This window comes from Dunckerocampus dactyliophorus, chromosome 1 (assembly GCF_027744805.1).
Source record: "Dunckerocampus dactyliophorus isolate RoL2022-P2 chromosome 1, RoL_Ddac_1.1, whole genome shotgun sequence".
NCBI lineage: Eukaryota > Metazoa > Chordata > Actinopteri > Syngnathiformes > Syngnathidae > Dunckerocampus > Dunckerocampus dactyliophorus.
Window position 1 is genome coordinate 10,530,913 of NC_072819.1, and position 24,323 is coordinate 10,555,235.

The 24,323-nt window shown below is 42.8% G+C and overlaps 1 protein-coding gene across 6 annotated transcripts; it reads left to right on the forward strand.

Annotated features, from left to right (window-relative positions):
- Window positions 1-5,864: 5,864 nt before the first annotated feature.
- On the forward strand, window positions 5,865-20,230 carry LOC129192650 (zinc finger BED domain-containing protein 4-like). Of its 6 annotated transcripts, XM_054796899.1 has the most exons (6): window positions 5,865-15,239; window positions 15,357-15,474; window positions 18,397-18,470; window positions 18,592-19,742; window positions 19,820-19,901; window positions 19,985-20,230. In XM_054796899.1, the coding sequence occupies exons 4-6, from the start codon at window positions 19,104-19,106 to the stop codon at window positions 20,179-20,181; spliced, it is 918 nt and encodes a 305-aa protein (XP_054652874.1). In that variant the 5' UTR covers window positions 5,865-15,239; window positions 15,357-15,474; window positions 18,397-18,470; window positions 18,592-19,103; the 3' UTR covers window positions 20,182-20,230. The 6 variants fall into 6 exon arrangements, with proteins under 6 accessions (XP_054652874.1, XP_054652855.1, XP_054652893.1 ...); XM_054796880.1 differs by having other exon boundaries at window positions 16,628-19,742; XM_054796918.1 differs by lacking the exon at window positions 18,397-18,470 and having other exon boundaries at window positions 18,725-19,742.
- The last annotated feature ends 4,093 nt before the right edge of the window (window positions 20,231-24,323 follow it).

Below are 24,323 nucleotides of genomic sequence, written 5' to 3' on the forward strand. Positions count from 1 at the left end.
AGACACGCCCCTTTCAACCGGTTACATGCTAATGGTTATCAGCAAACAGTGAAGAAGAAGTGGATGTTGGATATAATTGGACGAATATTGGTGAATGTGGTATCAAACGGTGCTTTCAGTAGGTCTCAGGTAGGTAGGTGGGTAGGTAGGTAGGTAGGTAGGTAGGTAGGCAGGTAGGCTCCCCAAGAAAACCAAAAATCTTCCCATTGCTGCCTTATTCTAGTCCAGTTCTTACATTTAAAAAAGCCACTTTTTGGCTGCCATTTTCAAGATGAAGCAACAAACTGTACTGACGTACGTGGACTTTTCCTAAAGTTGTGACGTGAAATGTGGAAATGTCATGAAGTTCTCGTACCTGGCCGTGCATGAGACTTAGAAGAAGAACAACAACGTTTGTTGTAGCCTATTTGCCTGCCAATTGGCACCAAACAACTATACAGTAATCCCTCATTTACCAGTTTATCAAATGGGTTCCATATCCGACTGTGGTAAGTGAATTTCTGCAAAGTATATTTGTTATATTTATTTTTTATATATATAATATATATATACAGTAAATATTTTCATAATTAGAACATAGAAAACCTGTTTACAACCTTCTAAATACAGTTGTTAACATTATTAGAGCCCTCTCGCCATGAAACTAACATCCGATAGTCACCTTTGCACTCATATTACCCAATATAGTATCCATAATAAGGGTAAATAAGACATTTAAGACATAAATAAGACTCGTGGTTGTGTCTGTTGCTATACATTTGTTCCCTAGGGGAACAGAGTGAATGTCACACAGGAAGTGACGGCAGAGTTTCATCTTGCCGTGGTTTACGGCCGCAACAATAGCTTGTGTTTTTATTAAGGATTTGTATTAAGGATTATTGTGCCTGTTGTGAGATAATTCCAACCTGCAATAAAAGCCTGTTGTTCCACCAATCAAGTCTGTTGATTGTGTGTCTCACCGAGCATTACAGTAACATTACTGACACCTTGTGACCAGTGTAGAATACGACGTCAATGCCTTTAAACGTGTCTTTTGAATGCCTTATATTTGTATTTTAATTCATGAAGCAATTTGCTTGAAAATGCTTAACTGAGGCCAAACAATGCATGAACATGTTTTGACTAATAATAAGCCATATTCACCCACAAAACAGCATGATTTATTACTAAACATAGATTTTTGAAAAACCCTGATAGCGCGAAGCGGCGAAATTCGAACTGCGACGTGGCGAGGGATGACTGTAACGTACGAGCCTACGCTAGGCTTTTCAAAATGCAGCGTTGGGCCTTGGAGTCATCGCTTGGTCTTTCTCGCCATCTGATGGGTTTTAATTGTAGCAAAGATTTTCAAGCATATCCTACTCATCAATGCCAACCCAGTTCATGCATCTCCAGAAATAACCCTGGTCTAAATTGCCAGCCTGACCTACCGTGTGCAGCGTTGATGGAGCAGAGGGGAGGAGATGATGCGCAGGAGGGGCTCTTCGGATGCCTTCTGAGTGTCTCCTGTCCATCTGTTTATATACACCACCCCCAAGTGCATACCCTCCTAATGCAGGCAACATTCTATGACTAGTCCAACCTCCCAAACTGGATCGGAAAGAATGCTAATTAACGTGAGAAAGACGACGAATTGTTTTCAAAAATGATTTGTACTTATGGCACTAATTGCTCGTCTCCACAAATGACTGCCAACAGTAAAATATTCACTACAACAGCACCTTTGGAATTTTTTGGCTAAGATGCCTAAAAAGACACACCCAAAATAAATGTAAAGTTGCCCTTGAACCATTTGACGTGTAGAGGCATGGCTTCGGCCTCTTTTGAAAGCTAACAAGCTGAATTTTTATCACTAAGTGCTACTGGCACTGAGTAATAGGAGTTTCAATGCACTGAAAAGAAGGAGTTTTTTTTTTTTTTTTAGGTTTTCCTATATTTTTTTCAGAAACGTGCCTTCAAAGTAACTACCTTGGAGGTATGGACTGGAAAACACAATGGGCCCATCATGAGTCCTTACCTAATCCCATTACAAATTTGACATTGATACTACAAAAATAGAATTTTTTTTACACAGGTGCTTCGAACATTTGGATCAGGGGTTCCAAAGGTGTTCCATTTGGAGACTGTAAGTCACACTAGGTCAGAGTTTTCACCAACTCCATACAAACAAAGCTCCATGGCTTCAAGGTCGCTGGCAAGTTGCTTTACGTGGACTTGCTAAAGTTTCAACGTGAGAATATAAAAAGATCTTGTGGAAATCTCATGAAACCCTACCCGACCAATCACGAGATTTAGAAGTTGCATAGAAAAGAAACCAGGCGTAATTTAAAGGAAAACAGCACTTTTTGGGGGCATTTTGCCATCATCCACAATCCTTATGTGAGACACGAACACATACACTCCTGATCAAAATCTTAAGACCAGTTGAAAAATTGCTAAAATTTGCATTTTGCACATTGGTTTGGTTTGGTTTGGTTTAGTTTATTTGAACATGAAGGTTACAATGGAATACATCTAATGAATCATTATCATTATTTCACAGTTCCACATGTCCAAAAGGAGTAGGAAGAAGCAAAGCTTATTTAATCCTACCCCCCATCTATTCCACATCTTGTACAGTACATGTAGTTCACTTCCTGCATTCCATGTCATGTTTTCTGTGATAGTCAGGATAATACATAATAGATAACGGTAAGACAGCCCTCCCCAAAAAAAAAATAAAAAATTATATATATATATATATATATATATATATATATATATATATATATATATATACACACACACACATATACATTAATAATAATAATAATATTAATAGCAATACTAAATAAATAAATAAAAGAACAAAGCTTTCTTTTTTTTATAAACAAAAAAAAAAAACAAAAAATAACAAACCTGACAGAACAATCAGGACTCTTCTGCCTTGTATTTAGCAAACATCAACTGCTTGTATTGTTTTTTGAATTTGCTCATCTCTGTACATTGTTTGAGTTCTTTACTCAATCCGTTCCATAATTTAATTCCACACATTGAAATGCTGTGGGTTTTCAGCGTAGTTCTCGTGTATAAATGTTTTAGGTTTCATTTTCCTCTAAGATCATATTTCTCCTCTCTGATTGAGAAATACTGTATGAGGTTTTTGGGTAACGAGTTATTAACTTTATGCATTATTCTAGCTGTTTGAAAGAATACTAAATCTGCAAATTTTAGTATCTGTGATTTAAAAAAAAAGGGTTTGTATGTTGTCTATACTTGGCATTATGAATGATCCTCACAGATCTTTTTTGCAGTACAGTGAGTGAGTGAAGATTGCTTTTATGATTATTACCCATATCTCCACACAATACATTAAATATGCTAATACTAGAACAGTACAGAGTGTGGAGTGATTTTTGATCAAGAACATATTTTGCTTTATTCAATATCGAGATATTTCTCACCACCTTTTGCTGTATATATTTAATATGAGATTTCCAACTCATTTTTTCATCTATTATGATCTCCAGGAATTTATATTCTTCCACTTTTTCAATATCCACTCCATTAATTTGTATTTGCTCGTACGTATCCTTTCTGCTATTACCAAATAACATTATTTTAGTTTTACTTAAGTTCAGGGATAATCTGTTCTTGTCAAACCATGACTTTAATATGACCATTTCATCCTTGACCTTTTTAATGAGTTCTTGTGTGCTTTCACCAGAACAGAAAGCGGTGGTATCATCCGCGAATAAGACTAATTTTAAGTCGTTTGTTACTTTACAAATGTCGTTAATGTACAAGTTAAACAGTTTTGGTCCCAGTATGGACCCCTGGGGTACTCCACACGTGGTGTATAAACTCCCAGATGTATATTCTCCTAGCTTTACAAATTGTTTCCTCTTTGCTAGGTAGCTTTTAACCCAATTTAAGACTAAACCTCTAATTCCGTACCTTTCTAATTTTGAAATTAAGATAGTGTGATTAATTGTATCGAAAGCTTTTGTCAGATCCATGAATACTGCAGCTGCGCATCTTCTGTTGTCTATAGCAGTTGTGATTTCCTCCGTGATTTCCATCAGTGCCATAGAAGTTGAAATGTTGGCTCTGTAACCATATTGACTGCTAGCCAATAATTCATTCTTATTAATAAATTTGTCCAACCTATTATTAAATAGCTTCTCCACAATTTTAGGGAATTGTGGTAACAAGGAAATTGGTCGATAATTTTTAAATTGGTGTTTGTCTCCTTTTTTGAAAATTGGAACCACATTGGCTGTTTTCATTTTGCTTGGAAATATTCCAGTCTGAAAAGATAAGTTACTGATATATGTTAACGGGTCTGCGATCTCATTGATGACCCTTTTTAATTGTTTCCATTTCGATTCCATGACAATCAGTTGATGTTTTTGCCTTAAAATGTTTAACAATATCAGTGATCTCCTTTTTGGTTACAGCAGTGAGAAACATAGAATTCAGATTAGTATCAATGATATCATTTGGATCTTAATGAGGTTTTAAGTAGAGCTACAACATGCAAAAGCAAGAAGGGGGAGTGAGACAAAAAACATTTGGAACTTGTAATTTAAACAAAAACAAAAAAAACTGAAATAGGTTGTTTATCATCTGATCAAAAAAACACCAACCTCCTGATGTGGGACTTCCACATTGTGTACAACAACAGTTTAAACATATACGGAAGTCTGAAAAGTTGGAAAGGTAGCGTACGGCCCCTTTTAATAATCATAATTAATCATATTAACAAGCGAGGCAGTTTTTAAAACAGGTTTGTGGCAATTCAAGTGAAAATACCAGTTTTAATTATAGTGGACGTACGGCAATTCTAAAATTCCTAAAACTGTACGTTACCTGAGGCTATAGTTATTGAGCTGTCTGTCTCAGTGCTACCGCCACTGAGTAACAGGAGTTTGAATGCACTGAAATGAAGGATTTAAAAAAAAAAAGCACCTATATTTTTTCAGAAATGTGCATTAAATAAATGGAACCACAGCTTGAGTCCTTGCCAATCATTTTTTAAAATCAGAGTCAGTACCTCCATGGCTTCCAGGCCATCTTGTCCATGATTGTGAAATAAAAACAAAAAAAAATACTGCAAAGTAGTGATGTGCGGATCGATACTGAAATATCCATACTTCCGATACCAGCTCTTCATGCTGAAAAATCGATTCTCAAATCGAAATATCCATCCTTTCGATACTTCACTCATTTGAGGTAATGTTTATCTGAAACGTTTGTTGAAACAATGACAATCGTAAACTTGATTGTGAATAAAGTTTTAATAATTTAATAATTAATCACGTGTTCCAATGCTTTTATTATTTACTTATTTTCTTTTTATTGTTTAAAATACCATATTCACATATTTTATATGATTTTGTCCAGTTTTGTCTGTTGTTGTGTATTAGCTTGGCCATATTGTAAAAGGCCCCGCAACCTCAATATACTTCAGGGTTTATAATAAATAAACTACTTAAATGAATTATTACATGGTTAATTTCTCTAAATGCATTTACATGTATTGTATTTTTTATGCTATGATATGAAATACACGACTTTTTTAAATTTACCATACACATTAGGTGAATTTTCACAAAGTATCGTGATCGGATCGATATCGCTGATACCAGCCTGAATTTTACTCAGTATCGGATAAGAAAAAAAAAATCGGTGGTGTCGCACATCACTACCACATCACTATTTTCCATTACACAGGATTTCCTCGCTTTTGTGACAAAAGTCCACCTATCAACCAGCAATCTCATATTTAATGTGTCAGTCGTTACTAAGGTTGCTACGAACATTTGAAGAGGGGTTGGTAATTTCAATTTAAATTCAGTTAATTGGCTATTGTGCCTCAGCGAACAGTTGTCTATTGGGTCGAGTGGGGTGCCAATCAAAACTTCAAAGTTCAGAGTTGACGCGGGAGCTATGGGGCTAAATAAAATATGCTAACTGCAGCTACCATCCGTAATCTGTGGAATATACGCGTATCTGTCGAAAATACTGACAGTGTGCAGCAGCGCTCAACGTGTCTTCATGGATGTGGACTAAACTGAATGAATTATCGGACAATTGCCAACGTACCAGGACCGTAATGTCGAACTTAAAGTGCATTTCGAATACTGTGATGCTTCAAAGGTGAGTTGAATTCATGTCAAACATTACTAAACATTTGTGTTTACGGAACCTGCAGTTATAAGTGTATCATTGAATGGTGTACATCACTCAAATCTCAACAAACTACGCTTTTCATTGACGTATAGCACGCCTAGACACGCAAATAGGGGACGGCGTACAATCCCAGTTTCGTCATGAAAACAGTAGATGGGCCGTCGGAACAGTACGGAAGCGTAGAACTGCCATGGTAAATGAGTTTTTGTTTTTAACGTGTTTCTCGTTAATACGAGAACAGCAAGGTCCAGCGCGGTGAACTGGCAGAGGGGGGCATGTACTGCAGACCTGCCAACATGTACAAATCTATCATACTCAACATGCAATTTGACACTAGTATACGTTTGTATGCTTCACAGCTCTCCATTTTGTTGCACTTTCCTGATTTTAGTTTCGAGTTCGGTCTGTACAGTACAGAAAAAAAAATTGATATCAGTTTCTCAAAAATACTTCAAAATGGGGGGGGGGACATTTCTGCCCGGCATGACATAAAATAATTGAGAACCACTGCTTTTTGTGGACTTGTTGGAGTAGTGACGTAAGAAATTAAAAACATCCCGTGGAAATCTTGTGAAGTTCTTGCATCCGACCGTTCATGAGTGGTATAGAAATAAAACCAGAAATGACTTAAAAACACACCAACCTCAAGATGTGGCACTTTCACATCATGTAAAACAAGAGTTCAACATTTTAAACATGTACATAAGTATGAAAAGTTGCATAGGTAGCATCTGTCCTCTTTTAATAATACTACAACACATGTATATATGACATAAACTGACCGATTTTTCATAGAAATTACTCCTTGGCTCTCAAATTTTAGGTCGACAAAAGCGGTCAACCATTTATGTATGTCTGCGGTATGGTTTTTTTTTGTTGTTTTTTTTTTTAAAAACAGGTTTGCAGCAATGAAACTGAAAATACAGGTTTTAATTATAGTGGACATACGTCAGTTCTGAAATTCCTAAAATTGTACAACATTACCTGATGCTATACTTGAGAGGTCTTTGCCGCCCCTCAAAAAGTTGACCATCCAGTTTGTATGGAACTTACAAACCCTACTCATTGCACATATTTAACCGCAGACAGATGTCAGAAGTTTACAAACTCATCATAAGCATGGTGGGCATATTCATTTTGGGTGGAATGATTGTAAAACAAGAATTGGGTCCACATGTTTGAATTTATTTTGGATTTTCTGTTCTGGAATTGGCGTTTGACATGTATTTTCTCACAGGCAATTTGTACTGTGTCAGACATCTGCAGCATTTCTCAAAATGCTGGCTTTTCAATTGTATCAAGAGCAGCATTTCTTTCTGCGTGTCTGCGCACACCATTTTGCGTCGTTCCGTTCGTATTTACTTTGTCAACCAAAGGCTTCTGTGAGTGTTGACTGTCGGGACGAAGGCTGTGCATCCCAAGGTGCAGTTTTTGATGGGATAAGAGGGTCGGGTGGTTATGTTTTAGGTAAACATGCAAGTTTGGCTTTGGATTAAGACCCTGCAGTGCTCCCTGCACAGGAAGAAACATCATGTACAGTCGCGTCTGAAGCTTCCCAATAAACACCTGAACGACTCAGACAAGGCTGTGGATATTGCACATTGTCTCCATAAATGTCACTTAAAAGGAGTTTCAAATAAGGACAAATGAGTTAAGTATGAATACTGAATAAAGTGAATGAACTGACCAAAAGAAGAAGAAGCGAATCAACTGTATTTCACAGGTCAACTACAACTCCTATGACTACCTCATACCCGGAAGACAATGACGGCACCGACAGGCAGACTGTAACGTTTAACGTAAAAAAAAAAGCACATCCATATAAAGCCTGCCGTGCTTAAATCCAATGCTTCATTTCCTAGTATCGATGTAATCGATTGATTACCTTTTAAACGATGTTAGATCGATATACTGTATATGTCGTCCTGAATGGAAACTTGAGAACCCAGATCGATGTAATTGATGATGCTGAAGTTGCCTTCCGACTCACTAGCTTCCGAGTCGCAGTTAAGGGGAAATTTAAGGTGGAACGGACGTATTGCGCAATGGTGTGTGTCCTGATTGTCTATTTTTGTAACACTTCTAATGTGAAAACATTTTAGGTGAGGCATTGCCTTTACCTGACGTTCACTATTGTGTTTGTGAAACTTGTATTTCACAAACAAGTGACATACAAGTTTAGACACTTCTTTAGCACCCACTCCATATTAGACCTGGTCCACTTTAAAAACCACAAGGCTCAGACTTGTCAAACCTGTACTGGAGTAATCTACAGACCTTGGGGGTTCATAAAAACACAGTTTTTGATTTATTCTATTTGTGAAAATCCAATAAAGGTACATTTCTCGTAGGAATATATATCGATGTAGCAAATGAATCATTCCACCTCCGAATGGCAACTCTGCAACAAAGCATTTAGAACTGAAGAAGACTTTTGGATTAAACAATAACTTTTGGGTTATTGGGTAAATCATTGGGTTCCTAGGCTCGCAAGGGCCTAAGCGTTTTTTTCAGCAGGCTTTGGGCAATTAAACAAAAAACATTTTTCAACTGTAGTGCCCATACGGCATTCGAGAATTCCTAAAATTGTAACATGTTACTTGATGCTTTATCACACACCTGAGCATAGTGCATAGTTGTAACATAAAAAAGTTGACCATCCGGTTTGAGGTACTGAACTGACCGGCTCTCCTTGTTAAATAAACGGAACTGCTTGGGGTGCAAGGGTAAGACATCCTTACAGCTCGGTAGGTACGTCGGCATTAAGGTCACGGTTCTGTGTGAACTTAGTGCAGTAAAGGAACATCATGAAAAACAGAGCTAAGCTTTTTTGGTAAATGATTTTTTAAATGGAGCATGAATAATGCAATTTCAATATACAGTAAACGCCCCTACAACGTAAATAATCTGTTCCGAGAACGTTTACGTTATAGGGTTTTTACGTTATACAGAGTGTAAAATTCATGTAAATAGCTTAATCCGTTCCAAGATCTTCCCAAACTCACCCCTTTGGCCCTTCAAAATATTCAAAGTCCACCAAATATGGTGGGAAAATATAAGAAAACGTTAGCATAAACATAGTAGAGTAACATTCCAATATAAAATAAGGTAATAAATAAGATTACTGTAAATGAATAAAACTGAAAAACAAAAACAATCAACTAGTTTAAGGGCGACTACGATGAGGAAGGGAGAAGCCTGTCTCTCACACAAACTCCCGTATGCGCTGCATAAATCAGCCAATGTGATGCGAGCATAGGCCAGGGGTCACCAACGTTTTTTCTTGTGAGAGCTACTTTTACAAAATGAAAATGGCCAAGAGCTACTCATTTTTGTAACATTTGTTTTCAGAGCTTATTTTAAACCCAAACAAAGCGAATATGCTTGTTTTACCAGAACATTAACAAAATGCTGGTGTCCACAACTCACATTTTGTATTTCAGAATGCATTTCTTTCTACTGTTCTTTCATTATTAACTGAAAACCTGAATGAAAAGCAGGCTTGCGGGCACCTCATGTGGTCGTGGGGGGCTACCTGGTGCCCGTGGGCACCACGTTGGTGACCCCTGGCGTAGGCGGTGCCCCGATAATCAGCCAATGAGAGCGTGAATCGTTGGAAGGCGTCACCAAGTGTACTCTGTTAGTCATGGAAAATGTTTACCTCTCTCTGTCGCGTGAGCGATTCAAATAGAATTTCTGAACTTGCACCAACTTGACGCTTTACGTTATATGGAATTTCTTACGTAATACAATGCAAAAACTTTACATAAATTCTTTACGTTCAGTGGAATTTACATAAAAAGGAGGTTTACGTTATGCGAGGTACTACTGTACTGGCAGGTATTTCTCCAATAAATAAAATTCTCAAATAAAAAAATTAGGGCTGTCAAAAATAACGTGTTAGCCTGTTAATGGTCGTAACTAAGTTATTTAATTAATTCCGTTAAATGGTTTTGTGTAATTAACGCATGCGCACCATAGCAAGCACACCTCTCTGTTATGACGGCAGACGGAAGAACAGTAGAGCGTCCTCACACAGTCGCACAGAGCTAGACACTGTTTTATAACTTCACTCTGACATGAACACACACAGCAGTACAATTCCAACACCATATACAGTATGTATCGCCGACTCACACACGTCTCTAGTTTGTTCAATCTTTCTCATTCTCATTACAAGAATGAGAGATGCATTCAGGGACACTCCGAACATCACAAAAACCTCTTTATAATGCACATGTGTGTATAAATAAAGAGGAATTTCAAGAAAAACATCAATTGGGTATTCTTATCACTCACTTCGTAACTCTTCAGGAGTTTAATGAGTTTGAAGTGCCGCTACACGGCAGTGCGTCTGCCCCACTGATCTGTATTATATATCTGGATAGCTCATTGGCGATGACTTGTGAAGCCACACAGCCGCCATATTGCCACTCGCAAAAAACACTTCGACAAGCTTTTGCATTCGGGGTGAACTTCTTTTAATTCGGATTGGACACAAATTTTGTCTTAAGCTGCCTGTAGTGCAGCTATTAACTGCACAAATTGCCAGTTCAAAGGCTGTGGACAAACCTTTCACCTGTAAGTATGATTGAAATGTCGATTTATGTTTGATAATTTAAGGGTTTTGCACTGTCGATCTCTCAGATATTTTCGATCGTGTAAAATTCCTCTGATTAAATGTATGTCCAGAATTGATACGTTTATATAGCTCTATAATAGCCTTGCTTAATGTGGAGGGCAAGATATTCTTCGGAGTCATTGCACAACGGATGGTCCAGTACCTGCACAGAAATGGGTACGTGGATACATCTATGCAAAAGGCAGGAATATCAGGCTTCTCTGGGTGCCTAGAACATGCCAGCATGATCTGGCACCAGATCCAAATGGCAAAGTTGGAGAAAAGGGATCTTCCTGGATCTTGCAAATGCCTTTGGCTCTGTGCCCCATGAACTCCTCGGGAATTCCTTAGAGTTCTTTAACATCCCAGACACCATCGCAACCCTAATCAAAGCCTACTTTCAGGACTTGCAATTTTGCTTCACTACGCCAGAATTTACCACCTCTTGGCAGTGCCTTGAAGTAGGCATCATGGCTAGATGCACAGTCTCTCCCTTGGCTTTCACCTTGGCGATGGAGGTCATCATCCAAGCCTCAAAGTGGGTTGTCGGAGGACAAAGACCCGACTCTGGCCGGCGCCTCCCTCCCCTCAGAGCCTACATGGATGACATCACCACCCTGACTACCACCGTCCCATGCACCAGGAGGTTACTCAGAAAACTTGAGGAGAACATCAGCTGGGCCCTGTTGAAAGTAGGAGGTTGAGCTAGAAGGATGTGTGGGCCATGGAAGCAAGGGGCCTGAGCTTTGCCATCAGGGCCACATATGACGTCTTCCCAACACCAACTAATCGCCACCAGTGGTTTGGGGAAGAGCCCGGGTGCGTCCTGTGCTCCACGCTAGCCTCCCTCCGGCATATACTCACGGGGTCTAAAACCAGCCTTGCTGAAGTACGATACACTTGGCGCCATAACCAAGTCCTAAAGAGCCTTGCTGCTACACTGGAAGAAAAACGAGCCAGCACCAACACCCTAGCACTGCCAACGTCTAACACTCCAACAACACCATGGCCAACGGCCTTCGTCCATGAAGGGGCTACAGCTATCAGAAGCAACTCAACTCCATCAGAGAGAAGCCAGCTCTCCATTGCACGTGACTGCAAGATGCTAGTAGACATTGGCAAACAGCTGGTGTTCCCCTCAGAGATTGCCACCATCACCTTGAGGCCTGACCTGGTGCTCTGGTCCCCCTCCATAAAGGAGGTGTAAATAATCAAACTTATTGTACCCTGGGAGGATTCTATGGAGGAGGCTTTTGAGCGGAAGCATCTGCGGTATGCCGACTTAGCTGCCGACGCAAGGCATCGTGGCTGGAACACGGAAGTCCGCCCAGTGGAGGTTGGGTGCAGAGGGTTTGTGGGAACATCCACCTCAAAACTGCTGAGGGACTTGGGAGTTAAGGGCAAGAACCAGCGCGCAGCCGTCAAAGCTGCATCGGAGTCCGCAGAAAGAAGCAGCCAGTGGCCCTGGCTGAAGAGGAACGACCCCAGTTGGGCCAAGTAGTTTGACAGGAGGTATGCGGTCGGCTTAGGCTTGACTCAGGGAACAGGACGCCCCTGCCATGCATAGTCTCATGAGATGTCCAAGGTGATTCTCATGGCTAATTGGACTTGGGACGCAAGCTGAGGACTGATCACCCTACAGCTGGCCGCCTCTGGTGAGGGTGTATAGTGTAATTGGCTGAAACACCCTATGACCCAGAGGAACACTACTGAGGATGCGTCCCGTAAATTTCAATTCTTCCCACAACCTCCATCAAGTCTACTGTCCACTAACAGTTATTTGCGTGTGCTCGCACAGGAAATCTACATCTCATGTTGTGTTGTTTGGAACCTAGCTAATAGGAAATTTACGTACTTTTGTTATATCATGATATACTGTATGTATTTTTTTAAGGGACGAAGGTTGCGTTACTTGAAGGAATGAGAGAATCTCAGTGTTTCCATGATGCTTACCAGGCATTGTATACAGTGCAGTTAGCAAGCCAGTTTGCATACAATTGACCCGGCATGACCCTTCATTTGGATAAACAACAATTTTTTTTTTTGCTGCTGAATGACTGACGCAAAAGGACTCATTCATATGATATGTTCTGGAAACTAATATTACTGAACATGCATACCAGTATGTTTGAGATTGCAAACAACGTATTACCCAAAGCATATGGTTTTGTTTCTGTCACATGGGGAGGAGCCACTGGTGAGGTGGCGGATCCCAAATGCAGAGACGACAGTCCAAAATCAGATACAAAAAGGTTTAATAACAAAGGGTGTCCCGTAGCGGGGGAAAAAGTACAACACAAGAAAAGTCACAAACCAAAAGCAAGAACACAAAACGCTGTCAGCAAAAGGCTGACAGGAAGTAACTATAAATACACCTGAGAAGTACGACAGGCAAACCTGAGCCGGAACAACGGTGAGTATACAAGTCCAAAGCACAATAGTAAGCGGCAACGAAGGTGAGCCAGGAAGCAGGTAAGGAGCCGGACCAAGCGGAACAGGTAACAGGAGGTAGCAAGGAGTACAATCTGGCACTGGCTCCTAGTTGCCGCTGGGTATATGAAGGGTGCCTGATGAGATTGCCTGCATGTGTGTGCTAGGGACTCCACCCACACCGGCTGAAGCTGCACAGAGAGCAAATACACAGCAGGCGGCAGCAGAGCGACACACCATCGTAACAGTATTCCCCCCACTTATAAGGCGTCTCATGACGGCCTACCTGGTTTGCTAGGGTGGAGACTGTGGAGGTCGCTAATGAGTGAGGGGTCGAGGATACAGGAGCGGGAGACCCAGGAACGTTCCTCTGGACCGTATCCCTCCCAGTCGACCAAGTATTGGAACCCTCTACCCCTCTTACGGGAGTCCAAAAGAGCCTTCACAGTGTAAGCTGGCTGGCCATCGATCATACGCGGCAGAGGCGGCGCCTCGGTCGCCGGGCACAGCTGGCTGGAGGAAACTGGTTTGATGCAGGAGACGTGAAACACGGGATGTATCTTGAGTGATGATGGAAGCTTGAGCTTGACGGAGGAGGGGCTGATGATGGCATCAACAGGAAACGGTCCCACAAACTTTGGAGCTAGCTTCCTGCTGGTTCCTGCTAATGTCAAATCCTTGGCCGACAGCCAAACCTCCTGGCCCACCTGGTAGTCCGGTGCCGGAACCCTATGGCGATCTGCCAGGCGTTGGTTGTGTGCAGCTGTCCGTTTGAGTGCCGCTATAGTCTCCCGCCAGACTCTTCGGGCGCGGCGTAGGTGGGCTTGAACGGACGGAACTGCAACCTTCGACTCCTGTGAAGGGAATAGGGGAGGCTGGTAACCGTATGCAACTTTGAACGGTGACATACCTGTGGCCGAGCTTATAAGGGTGTTGTGGGCATATTCCACCCAGGGGAGGTGGGAGGACCATGATGCCGGGTGCTGGTGACAAACAGTGTAACGCCGCTCCAAGGTCCTGGTTGGCCCGCTCTGTCTGGCCGTTAGTCTGAGGGTGATGACCCAAGGATAGGCTGACAGATGCTTCCAAAGTCTTGCAAAAAGCCTTCCACACTCGGGACGTGAATTGAGGACCCCTGTCGGAGACAATGTCAAGTGGTATGCCATGAATATGGAACACGTGTCTCACCAATAGGTGTGCCGTTTCCAGAGATGAAGGCAGACTTGGCAGGGTGATGAAGTGGACCATCTTAGAGAAACGGTCCACTATGCTCAAAACAACAGTCTTTCCTCGGGAGGCAGGTAGTCCAGTAACAAAATCCAGGCCGATGTGGGACGAAGGGCGGGATGGATGGGCAATGGCTGAAGAAGTCCAGCAGGAGCACGGTGAGGAGTCTTGCTTCTGGCACAAACAGAGCCGGCCGCGCACCACCGCGGCTTGTGTGCAACTGACCCCAGGATGACATGCCATCTTGGACAAGTGCCCCCACTGTATGACGTCCGACCTTAGATCCTGGGGGACGAATAGTCTTCCCGGTGAACAGCCATGAGGCGGTTCCGTGCTGCTGTTGGCCTCCGAAACCCTTTTCTCCACCTCCCACTAAACTGCCCCCAACACCCGAGCCACAGGTATTATAGTCTCTGGTGCAGCCTCCTCCTCCGTAGTACCAAAAGTCCTGGACAGCGCGTCGGGCTTAATATTGCGTGATCCGGGTCTGTAGACATGGAAAAGTTGAACCTGGTAAGAAAAAGGGACCACCGGGCTTGACGGGCATTGAGTCTTTGAGCAGTTCTGATATATGCAAGGTTCTTGTGATTGGTGATGACCATGAATGGAAGGGCTGCGCCCTCCAACCAATGACGCCACTCCCGCAGCTCTCTATTGCCCACATCATAATTACCCTCTGCTTTTGTGAGGCGACGCGAGAAGAATGCACACGGGTGGAGCTTTTGGTCGACTGGGGACCGCTTCGACAGGACGGCTCCCACTCCCGTCTTGGGGTTCCATACAAAAGGTATTTTGGAAGATGTAAGCATGGTCAGAGGTTCGACTTTGCTGCTAAAGTTACAAATAAATCGTCGGTAAAAATGTGCAAATCCCAAAAACCTCTGCAAATGCTTCCTTGTTGTAGGAGTCGGCCATTCGACCACCGCCTGGATCTTAGCGGGATCGGCACGTATCTGACCGTTCTCCACAATATACCCCAGGAAGGACACGGAGGTCGCTGGAGGACAAGCCGGACGTGACGGGTATGTTCCTAGAGAAAATGAGAATGTTGTCAAGATAGACAAAGCAAATACGATTGATCATGTCTCTTAACACATCGTTAATAAGGTTTTGAAAAACCGCCGGGGCATTCGTAAGTCCGAATGGAATGACTAAATATTCAAAATGCCCCATTAGTGTATTGAAAGCTGTCTTCCACTCGTCTCCCCTCTTTATGTGCACTAGGTGATATGCGTTCCGTAGATCCAATTTAGAGAATACCTGCGCCGAATGCAAAGCAGAGAAGGCGGAGTCCATCAGCGGAAGAGAATACCGTTACGGAGAGTGATACTGTTAAGCCCCCTATAGTCGATACAAGGCCTAAGTGACTTATCCTTTTTGGTGACAAAGAAAAATCCCGCCCCTAAAGGAGAAGAGGACGGGCGGATAAATCCCGTAGCGAGAGAGGAGGAAATATAATCCTTGAGGGCTTGTTGTTCAGGGGCCGAAACGTTATATAATTTGGCATTGGGTAAGGTAGCATCCGGTAAAAGTTCAATAGCACAGTCGTACGGACGGTGCGGGGGCAGAGTTTGGGCGCGGTCCTTACTAAAAACCTGATTAAGGTCATGATAGATCTCAGGTCCCCCAGATAGTTCAATCCTCTCCTCAATAACGGGAATAATAGGAGTGTCCGTGACAGCAGAGCGCAAACAATTAGCATGACATAAAGGACTCCAGTTAATTATACGCATCTTGTTCCAATCAATAGAAGGGTTGTGCAATTTTAGCCAAGTGCACCACCTGAACCATCATACTGTAGTCTATATGCATTCTTTACACTGTACTCTTTACTTGCGTATCTTGCTTGCTGCTGTAACAAGTGAATTTCCCCGCTGTGGGATAAATAAAGTACAAATACAATAGTGATACCTAGAACAACCGGGGCGGAACGAGACGGGATTAAATAGAAGCGGATACTCTCAAAACGATTACCCGACAACCAGAGTGACAGAGGTTCGGTCTGGTGAGACACAGCCGCCAAGAGACGCCCATCCAAGGATAGAACCTCCTTATGGGAGGCGAGCTCTACTACCTTGAGATTACACGCTTTAGCAAAAATAGGGTCCAAAAAACAATCAGAACCAGAGTCAATGAGTACTGTAACTTGAATATTATTCCCCCTTCCCATGATAGTTCCATGGACCTGTAGTCTGTGTGGGGGTGCATCAGTCTGAAGAGGAGTAGCATTGGTCTTATACTCAGTTACTGAGCGCAGCGCGATCCCCGAACTTGGGTTGATCGATCCCTGATACCAATGTAAGGCTCTCGGCCGATCCCGAGGTCGATCCCTGTCGTCGTCCGGGTCTGGCAGAACATCGTTGGAGCCGGTGATCCGGATCACCGCAGTACAGACATAAATCCATCTTGCGGCTTCGGGTCCTTTCCGCTTGAGTGAGACGGCGAGCTCCCAGCTGCATCAGGGTGTCTGTTGGTGCCGAGTCGGTCTCCATATGCAAGCACAAGGCGGGTCCCCTCTCCGGGGTTGATACAGGTTGCGGTGTAGACGGACGAGTATCGATCCTTCTTTCCTCCGCGTGTTCCTTTGCTCATTCCTTGATACGATTATCCAATCTTACGGCTAAATCTATAAGTTCATCAAGTGACACAGAATCGTCTTTAGACACTAATTCGTCCTTTATGCGAGGATTAAGTGCCTTACGAGAAATGTCCCGAAGGACGGCAGTATCGGTGTAGCCACTCTCGACAGCCAAGACACGGAAGTCAATAGCGAAATCCGCCACCGTGCGTCCCCTCTGCCTAAGTTCTAATAGCCGACCCCCGGCCTCTCTACCGTCAACCGGGTGGTGAAAAACTCTTCTCATTTCTGCCAAAAATGTTTGCATAGAAGTGCGCATAGCTGGTATTGACCTGCCAATAGCCATAGCCCAGGTAGCTGCTCTGCCGGTAAGCAAACTCATAATAAACGCTATTCGTGCTTGGTCCGAGCCATAAGTAGTAGGCTGTTGGTTGAACACCAGCGAGCATTGATGCAAAAATTGTTCACAAGACTGCAACTCACCCGAAAAACAAGGAGGGTGAGGAATATTAGGTTCCCGTCCTGAATTAGGAACCAGTGTTGCGAATGAGGCAGGGTTAGAGATAATCACTAGTGATGTTACGCTCGAAGCAGACGCTCGAGGCAAGTGTCGAGCGCTCGCGGCAGAAGTATCACAATCAATCGTCCCGATGTCTCGCTGGATCCGGTGGAATAGCTAGTGACGTCACGCTCGAAGCAGACGCCCGACAAGTGTTGAGCGCTCGCGGCAACAAGTATCCCGATATGTTGTACCGATGTCTCGCTTCATTCAGTGGAAAATCACCTGGCCGCGGAAGCGAAGCGTTGTGACGCCACACGTGTGTCGGCCGTGACCATCGACGTGTCACTCAGGTAGGGAGGGGTTGAGTCAGTCAAACTCACAATGCTCATAAAAGGGGAAATATCCCTCAAAATGTTGTGGGTTGTGAGGAGGAGAGCTTTTGCGCGCATTACGTCATATTGAGAACGAGGATGTAAGGTGAAGTTAGATCAGATTACACATTAGATTAATTTGCAATTGCACATAGTATAGGCATTCATTGACACACTATACACTGATTTATATAATACGCACACACACACACACACACGTTAGTTTTTGTGTCTGTCAGTTTTTGTGTTTGTGTCTGTCTGCCAGTTTGTATATTTGTTCGTTTGTCTGTTTGTTTGCGTGAGAGTATTAAGTGTGTGAGTGATTGTGTAGTTGTAGAGAGTGAGGCGAAATAGGGAGAATGGAGGGAAGGCCGACTAACAGAGCCAGGTCATATGTGTGGGAGCACTTTGACCTCATTGCACCAAAAAGGGTCAAATGTCAGATCTGTGCTCAAGAGTTGGCATTCATTAATAACACATCCTCAATTTTAAGGCACTTGCGCTCTAAACACCCCGAAACAACACCCAATCCAGCTGCTCCAGCTGCTTCTGGAGTAAGTAGACAAGGTAAGCCTATGGCAACTGTCGTGTATTTATATATAGTATAGTCAAAAGATAAGACAAATCAAATATAAATGACATATTATAAGTTATATGTAAGTAACTACATTGGTCACATTGTTTAAAGGACGACAGGCTGAGCTGGATAAAGCCTTGGTGGACATGATTGTGCAGGACTGCCAGTCATTTTCTGTGGTTGAGGATAAAGGATTTAGAGCATTTGTTTACAAACTGGACCCAACATATGCTCTCCCCACAAGACAGGCACTGCGAGGCATGGTGGACCAAAAATAAGAGGCCAAAGACAAAGCAAGAGCAGAGCTGGAGAAAACTGTGGCAGTCACTTTGACTGCAGACATCTGTCAACATGGATGCCTTCCTTGGGGTCACATGTCATTACATCGATGAAAAATGCCAACTGTTGTCTGTCCTGTTAGGTGTCACAAAATTCCCCACAAGTACACACAGCGGAAAACCTAAAGACTGCCAAAGAATGCCTAATTGTTGAATGGGGCCTAACTAACAAAATCTACTGTCTTGTCACTGACAACGCTGCAAATATGGTGGCGTGTGCGAAATTACTTAAACTTCGCAACATTCTTTTTGCCCGTAGTTTAAATTTAGTGGCAAAGAAGGCACATGAGGCAACACCAGAAGTCTGAGATCCGTTTGAGATCCAGAAAGGTTGTGGTATTCTTTAAAACAAGCACAAGGGCCAAAGAGAAACTGACTGAAGTACAGTTACAACTTGACAAACCACAACATAAACTAATTCAAGAAGTTGACACAAGGTGGAATTCTACTTTTCAAATGTTGCAACGTTTACTTGAGCAGCGTGAGCCAGTCGGAGCAGCCCTGGCGTCATTAACCACAGATGTGCTACCACTGAACTGTGCCGAGTATGAGGAAGTGGCAGAATGTCTAGAAGTTCTGGGACCCCTATCTCTGGCTACTACAGAGCTTTCAGTGGAGAAGAAGGTGTCTGCGTCTAAAGTAATTCCATTAGTCAGAATGCTTCAGCATAAAATTACTGAGAAATCTACATCGTTACTCCACCCATGTGCAAAACAGCTTAGCCAGAGCCTGCTGCAGTTTTTAGTGGCAAGGTGCAATGTGGAAAACATCCGGGTCCTGGCAGTGGCCACTATTTTGGACCCAAGGTTCAAAACGCTAGCATTTGGTAACCAGACAAAAGCACAAGAGGCCGTGTCTCGCCTCATAGCTGAATGTGCAGGACTGATGGCACGGCGCTCAGTACCCACACCCACAACATCGCAGGTAATTTAACTTTTAACATTTTCTCTGCTTGTATATGGCTTTATAAAAAGTAATGTATCAGTTTCCATTTTTTACAGTCCACAATGGAGGAAGCCCCTGGACCCTCAACCCAACAGGCTGACCCTGATAGTCTGTGGGCCCTTCTGGACTGCAGACTTGGTTGGTTGCATTAGTCTGGAGTTACCTTTAACTCCGAAACATGAACAATTGATTTAATCCCTTTCTGTCCTGATGTCTTGCAGGTGCAACACAGAGTGTCCATAATGTGACAGCTGACGCAACTGTGGAAGTACAGCGTTACATGTCAGAGCCCAACCTCTCCAGAGCAGAGGACCCTTTGAAATCTGGAACTCTAGGGCAGCCATTTATCCCCATCTTGCAGAGTTGTCAAAGACTTATTTGCATATGCCTGCCGCCGCTGTGCCATGTGAGAGAATAATCTCAAAAGCTGGAGAGGTCATTAGCAAAATGAGGAACCGGCTGAAACCAAATGCTGCTGAGATGATTTTGTTTTTAAATAAAAAGTGTGAAACACCCAAATCCCCATCCCAGTGTCACTAGCATTCTATACACCTACCATCAAGAGTTCCCTATTGCACAAGCATTTCCGTTTTTCATTTAAAAGTAACACAACAGCTTTTTTTTTTTTTTTAATTCATCTGGGGGAAGAATAAAAAATAAATTTCAGGCCAGGAGTCAAACCCACTACTGCTTTCACATTCGGCAAGCTATGTAACCACCATACCACCCACAGGTTTAGTTGCTCAGACGACACCTTGTGATTTGGTTATATGAAAGTTCAATATATTTTTGTCCAGCAGATGTCACCACACTGAATTGTGTCAAATGCCTCGAAGCACTGAACCATTTCAAGACATTTGCTTCAGTGGTACAGAAAGCAGTGGTGAAGCAGTGTCGTGACTCACCACACTGATTCGTGGCAAATGCTTCATAACACTGAACCATTTCGACACATTGCTTCATATTGATTCACTGCTTCAGAAAGCTTCGGTTTCTGCAGTGATTACTAATCACTGCAGCTGTGGCAGTCCTGTCCTCCTGCGGCAGGTGTGCACATACCCTTGCTAGACGTTGGTCCATAGTTCCTACTGCCAGGGTGAGTGCAGAAACGGTGTCCATGAGGTCGCGCAGCTTTTCATCATGGCCGCCGACCAGCTGGCCTTGATGAGCCAGGGCGCTGCGGAAGTGATCCATCTCCGCGGGATCCATGGTGGCCAGATTGTTCTGTCACAGGGGGTGGAGCCACTGGTGAGGTGGCGGATCCCAAATGCAGATCAGATACAAAAAGGTTTAATAACAGAGGGTGTGCCGTAGCGGGGAAAAAAGTACAACACAAGAAAAGTCACAAACCAAAAGCAAGAACACAAAACGCTGTCAGCAAAAGGCTGACAGGAAGTAACTATAAATACAACTGAGAAGTACAACAGGCAAACCTGAGCCGGAACAACGGTGAGTATACAAGTCCAAAGCACAATAGTAAGCGGCAACGAAGCAGGTAAGGAGCCGGACCAAGTGGAACAGGAGGTAGCAAGGAGTACAATCTGGCACTGGCTCCTAGTTGCCGCTGGGTATATGAAGGGTGCCTGATGAGATTGCCTGCAGGTGTGTGCTGGGGACTCCACCCACACCGGCTGAAGCTGCACAGAGAGCAAATACACAGCAGGCGGCAGCAGAGCAACAAACACCATCATAACAGTTTTGGTGTTGTTGTTTTTTTGTGTGTGTGTGTGTGTATGTGTTTATGGTTATTGCACACTATGGTTATCACATATTATTCCTGTGGGTTTTGTTCAAATATATTTCTATATCAGAAGAGAGGTTATTTCTATTTCATAACACAAACAAAAAAAATCTGAAAAATGTATGATTTTAAAACTTGTCCAAAGTCACTCTCTTTTATGATTCATATTTTGTACAGACGAGAGCATAGTGAATTGTATGAAAGTAAGAAAAAAAAAAGTAAAGGATCATGACCATGGATTTTAGTGGAAAAAAGGGATGGGATATGCAGTTAAAATGAAAATCTCTTTCTAGAGGAGTAAAACTATGCATTGCTATAGGGGAGTGCTGAATTTTGTCCCAAAGGCAATGAGAACTGGAAGGTGAAAAGTACATTTAATATAGCCAAAAGATAGAGAATAACGTATCAAATCGTTTTTAAGGGGCGAAGGTTGCGTTACTTGAAGGAATGGGAGAATCTCCCCGCTTTTTAATTTAAAATATAGATGTTCTGCGAGCCTCTTCGTCTGCTTTGTACACTATGTACGCTGTGCAGTCTGTGTAGTCGAGATGTGAGTGGTAAGATGACATCTCTTTGGCTTCAGCGGCTTGCACGGCGGCGTGCGACGTATGAGCTATCCAGATATATAATACAGATCAGTGGTCTGCCTGCTATGACAATCCACAAAGCAGCACATTTTGGAGCTTCACTGTGTTGTGGGTCGCAGGAGGGTACATCCCAGAGGATCCATAGGTTTCTCCTAAAAGACGGTGCGTGTAGCACGGGTGGTCAAAACAGCGCTATGGTGACCCAGAGCGCAGCACAGTAAGGGACCCCGGAGTCCCAGACACACAACCCAGATCCAGGCGAGGAGGAAAGCCAGCAAATGAGCAAGCGGGTGGGCAAATGGGCGAGCAGCTGGGACTTCGGTTAAATTAGCTCTCACTGTGCATATACACAGACACTTAATAAATAAATTAGGGATGTCCAATGAAGCGTGGAATTCTCTAGAGGGATGATGGAGACGAAGGCAGTTCAATTCCAATTTAAAAGTTTTATATCTAACAAACAAAACTCATATACAGATAAAGTATCTGGGCCCCGTAGTTGTATCTGCTGCCAACAGAAGTACGCAGGTCTTATCACAGGCAACAGCCAAAAAGCTGTTGAGAAAATTCTCAGGGTACCTCACAATTCGGTATGGTACGCATTATATGGCGCACGATAATGATAATATCTCGATACAGTGATAGGGTGAAACCAATAAATGTCATAGTTTGTATTTCACTGCATTCAGCTGGGATAGGCTCCAGCTTACCTGTGACCCTAATTTACTGAAAAACAGTAAAGCTATTTTAAACTCATTCAGAAAACACAACATCTCATGTCTTTCAAGTAGGTCAACTCTATAAAGTAGAAGCATATCAAAAATATTTTTATATCATTTAATAAATGTTTGCATTGTTTATTGATTGAATTATTAACTGAGTGCCTTAATATAAGTACAGTATAATTATAACTGTTTTATGATTAACTGAGTGATTGATTACAAGTAGTTTATAGAAATAATGCTTTATTAGATAATTAGCTGGGTAGATGAACAACTGTTTGTGTGTCAAAGGTTAACTTGTAATAGTAGTGAGATCTCACACGTAGTGAAGGCCAGCCGGGACCAGCAGCCAGATAGGGAAGCACAGACAAGTCTGGGTGTCTTGTTTATGCTAGCTAAGTGTCGACAGTCAAAGTTATCATTGGGGAGACTAGCGCCAATGATCTCAGCAAAACAATTATAAAAAAGCAGATGGGACCATCGATCGAGACCTGTTTCTCTTCCTTCGGAGAGGAGGTGGAAGGCGTCCGTGGGACGAGAAATACTCCAGGATTCTGAGCTGCTAAATTATTCTGTCTGACTTATTTTTCAATACATTTTTTAAATGTAATCTGGTGTGTAATCTTTCCTTCTCATCACAAAGGTGGAGGTGAAATTGGCTTAATTAATTTTCTGAAGTAGTCCTTTTGACCTTCTGTGTTTGATCCAATCTGATTCAAACTTGTAAACTTTGCTCGCACTGTCGGTAACACCAGTGCCAACACGAGCCGTTGATCTGCCTTGGCTCGACCCTGTCAGCTGTCCCAGATTTCTCTCACCAATTTCCTCTCCTCTTTGGTTCCACTTTGAAAATACGACTATTTTCACCAGACACAAGGTCAGTCTTCTTTAACGCAACGCTCCACTATACACCTGATAAAAATTAGCTGTCAATGAGTACAGCTTGTGTGACTGAGACGTGAATGTAGGGATCATTTAGGTATAAGGTCTGACTTACACTAAAACCCGACTTACATCACCGTTGCAGGAACGGAACTTGCTCGGACACCGAGGACCTCCTATATATGTTTGGAACTTCTTGTTTGCAATAAATTGCTTTTTTTTTTTTTTTTCTACTGAGAACCTTAAGATCCAACAGAGCAAAAGGCAAATTGTTAGTTTTTCATCTGGTCATAACATTTTGATTCGGAGTTTTTAAGAGTTTGGGCATCTCAGTGTGGAGTTTGCATGTTCTCCCCGTTCGTGCGTGGGTTTTCTCCGGCTACTCCCTTTTCCTCTCACATTCCAAAAATATGCATGTTAGGTTAACTGGCGACTCTAAATTGTCCTTAGGGATGAATGAGCGTGAATGATTGTCTATATGTGCCCTGCGATTGGCTGGCGACCAGTCCAGGGTGTACCCCGCCTCTTGCCCAAAGTCAGCTGGGATAGGCTCCAGCATACCCCCGCTACCCTAATTGTCAAAAAAAAAGGACACATGGCCGCTAATAGGATTCCAAGTGCAGAGAGG

What these genes read in the sequence shown, in the direction of transcription:
- LOC129192650 (XM_054796880.1), top strand. Translation starts at nt 19,104, where the DNA reads ATGAGGCAACACCAGAAGTCTGAGATCCGTTTGAGATCCAGAAAGGTT. An exon ending in CCACACCCACAACATCGCAG is followed by an intron (nt 19,743 to 19,819) that starts GTAATTTAACTT and finishes CATTTTTTACAG; the next exon opens with TCCACAATGGAGGAAGCCCC. An exon ending in CCTTCTGGACTGCAGACTTG is followed by an intron (nt 19,902 to 19,984) that starts GTTGGTTGCATT and finishes GATGTCTTGCAG; the next exon opens with GTGCAACACAGAGTGTCCAT.